Below are 3018 nucleotides of genomic sequence, written 5' to 3'. Positions count from 1 at the left end.
GGAGGAAGAAGCTCCTGCAGACCCAGCCCTGCCCCTGCCCTGCACACCCAGCCCAGCCAAGGGGGTTGTTGCCTCTTGCCTCCCTCCCACCACCCCCGTGTCACCCCAGCCCACGGACACTCACCAGCAGCAGCTTCTCCTCCCACTCCTGCTGGGACAGGGACTCCTCTGTGTTCTCTAGGAGAAAAGCACATTTATTGTTTGGTTTTTTCCACACTGGTTTCTCACCCTCATGGACACCCCAAAGCAAGGGCAGGTGGATCTCAAATGCTGGATGTGCTGCAGTGAGCAGAGCAGGGACAAAGGCAGGAGGGAGCCAAGGAGGGACACCAGTGACAGGAGGCAGAGAAGCAGGGATGGGAGAAGAGCTTCAGGATCCCCCAGCCCTGCCCATTCCCCACTGCCCCGTGTCCCTCAGCACCATCCCCAGGGCTTGGAAACCCCTCCAGGGATGGGGACTCCCCCCCTGCCCTGGGCAGCCTGGGCCAGGCCCTGCCAACCCTTGCCAGGCAGGAATTGTTCCCCAGATCCAACCTCAACCTCCCCTGGCACAACTTGAGGCCGTTCCCTCTTGGCCCAGGGCTTGTTCCTGGGGAGCAGAGCCCGACCCCCCTGGCTCCAACCTCCTCTCAGCAGCTGCAGAGCCAGCAGGTCTCCCCTCAGCCTCCTTTGCTCCAGGATCAGCACCCCCAGCTCCCCCAGGTCTCCCTTGTCCCTCTAACCCAGGACCCAACCCCTCTCCAATGACCCCACCACACCAAGTGCCACCTGCCCGAGCACCCCAGGGTTCTTGGGACACCCCTTTGGCAGAAGGTCCAGCAGAGAGTTTCTCCCAAGCCAAAAAACAAACCCCACCCCAGAAGCAACCCCTTCCTACCCTCGATGTGCTCCAGCAGCAGAGGGAGCCTCTTGGCCCAGAGGGGCTGCAGGGCTGGGTGGAGGCTGCGGGGCAGCACCAGCAGCAGCCGCCGGCGCGGCCCCGCCTCTCCCCCAGGAAGGGCTGCGAGGAGACCACCTGCAGGGGGGCAGGGAGCAGAAGTTGGGGGGCTGGGGGTGCAGAGAGGACCTTTCCCGGGTTGCCAGGCCCCGAATGTGAATGTTAAACCCCAGGGATGCAGTAAGAGGAGGTGATGGGTGGTGACGGGACGTGAGCTCCCCGCTCGTGCGCCTGGGGGTGGCAGGAGAGAAGGTCTCTCCACACCCTGGGGGAAGGGGAAGGATCTCCAGCCCCTCCAGGGCTGAGGGGCAGCTTCTCCAAGCCCTCTGAGAAGAGCTGGAGGTCAGCACACCCCGTGGACACGGCTCTGAGGGAGCCTGAGCTCTCACTGCCTGCACGGAGACGTGGAGGGGATGGGGTGTCCCCAGGAGCTGCACCAGGGCTGGGGACATGGGCACCTCTGCCTGGAGGAGCAGGGTGAAAAGGGGCAGTGGCCCTGCCTGCTGGCCCAGGGTGGGCTTCTCTTAGCCCCTGTGGGGCAGGGGAGGGAAGGGGGTTTCTGTGGAGGTGCAGGTCCCTGGGGAAGGGAAGGGCTCTGCCACTCACCAGCAGCCGGGTCGTGAGGGCGTAGGGAGAGGGCAGGTTTGCTGCCAACAGAAGGGAAAGAAAAACACCTTCAGACAACATCTCCCAGGCTTCCTCCAAGCTCCCACCCAGCAGGCCAGGGACCACCTGCCTTGCAGGGGGGTCCCCAGGTCGCCCACCCCCCTGCACTGACCGTTCAGGTCGTAGCGGATGAGCGGGGCCTTTTCTCCCTCCTCTTGCTTCTTCATGGCCAAGTACATGAGGCTCTTGCAGAGGGGGGTGAGGGCGTTGGTGAACTGCAGGGGGGTGACAAACTCCAGCAGGTAGGGCCACAGGACCTGCCAGGAGAGGGGAGCCTGGAGCCCAGCCCTGCTGGAGGAGCAGGGGAGGCAGCAGGAGCCCGGCAGGGGGAATGGAGACCGAGGGAGAGGAGGAGATCCCAGCCCAAAGGCCTTTTGCTGAGGGGAAAATCATCCCATCCCAGACTGGGTTGGGTTGGAAGGGACCTTAAAGCTCATCTAGTTGTGACCCCCCCTCCCAGCTGGCTCAGAGCCCCATCCAAGCTGCCCTTCAACACCCCCAGGGATGGGGCAGCCACAGCTTCCCTGGGCAACCTGGGCCAGGGGCTCCCCACCCTCACAGCCCAGAATTTCTCCCTCCCATCTCAGCTCCAGCTCCCTCTGCCAGCTGGAAACCCTTCCCCCTGCTCCCATCCCTCCCTGCCCTTGTCCCAAGCCCCTCCCCAGCTTTCCTGGAGCCCCTTCAGGCCCTGGAAGCTGCTCTCAGGTCTCCCTGGAGCCTTCTCTTCTCCAGGCTGAACACCCCAACTCTCCCAGCCTGTCCCAGAGCTGCTCCAGCCCTTGGATCATCTTGGTGGCCTCCTCTGGACCTGTCCCAACAGCTCCATGTCTCTCCTGAACCAGCCCCCCAGCCTTGCTCCAGTTCTCAAGAAGCTGCTCTGGTGGGTGCCCATGGATCCTCAGGGAGGAACAAGTTCCCAAACCAAACCCCTGCCCTCAGAGGAGGAGGGGGTGGTGGCAACAGCCCCTACAAGGGTTGGGAGTGGGGCCAACCCACCCTGCCTGGCAGAGCTGGTGGGGGTGGCTGTGCTGAGGGCACCGTGGGGCTGGCTGGGTGCTCCAGCAGGGCTGGGGTCTCCAGCAGGGCTGGGGGCTCTGGGGGCAGAGCCAGCCCTGCAGACTCACGTTGCTCATCCTGTGCACGGTGGTGCTGAGCAGGAACAGGGTGTTGATGCTGATGCTCCGGACACTGTCACTGGTGAGGTCGTCAGCATCCAGGGGCTGCTTCCTGGGCTGCTGGAAAAGGGGGAGAGCCCAGGTGAGCAGGGATCCAGCAGCAGGGCTGGCAGCTGCATCCAGCTGGGAGCAGCTCGGGGTGATTCCTGCAGGGAACCAGGGAATGGTTGAGGTTGGAAGGACCTCAAAGCCCACCCAGTGCCCCCCTGCATGGGCAGGGACACCTCCCAGCAGCCCAGG

General features: G+C 64.1%; 1 protein-coding gene across 1 annotated transcript in view; it reads right to left on the bottom strand.

Annotated features, from left to right (window-relative positions):
- The window catches only part of LOC104386251 (maestro heat-like repeat-containing protein family member 1), a gene marked incomplete at its 5' end in the record, with an annotated part of 45205 nt that overhangs the window by 26247 nt on the left and 15940 nt on the right, over positions 1-3018 (bottom strand). Inside the window, 6 exon segments of the mRNA XM_009994863.1 lie at positions 125-177; positions 878-970; positions 973-1015; positions 1544-1584; positions 1716-1860; positions 2728-2891. Of these exon segments, the coding sequence (XP_009993165.1) occupies positions 125-177; positions 878-970; positions 973-1015; positions 1544-1584; positions 1716-1860; positions 2728-2891 (539 nt within the window).

This window comes from Chaetura pelagica, unplaced genomic scaffold, assembly GCF_000747805.2.
Source record: "Chaetura pelagica isolate M959 unplaced genomic scaffold, ChaPel_1.0 scaffold1560, whole genome shotgun sequence".
NCBI lineage: Eukaryota > Metazoa > Chordata > Aves > Apodiformes > Apodidae > Chaetura > Chaetura pelagica.
The sequence above is the reverse complement of the archived record's forward strand: the minus strand, read 5'-3'. Positions and strand labels throughout refer to the sequence as shown.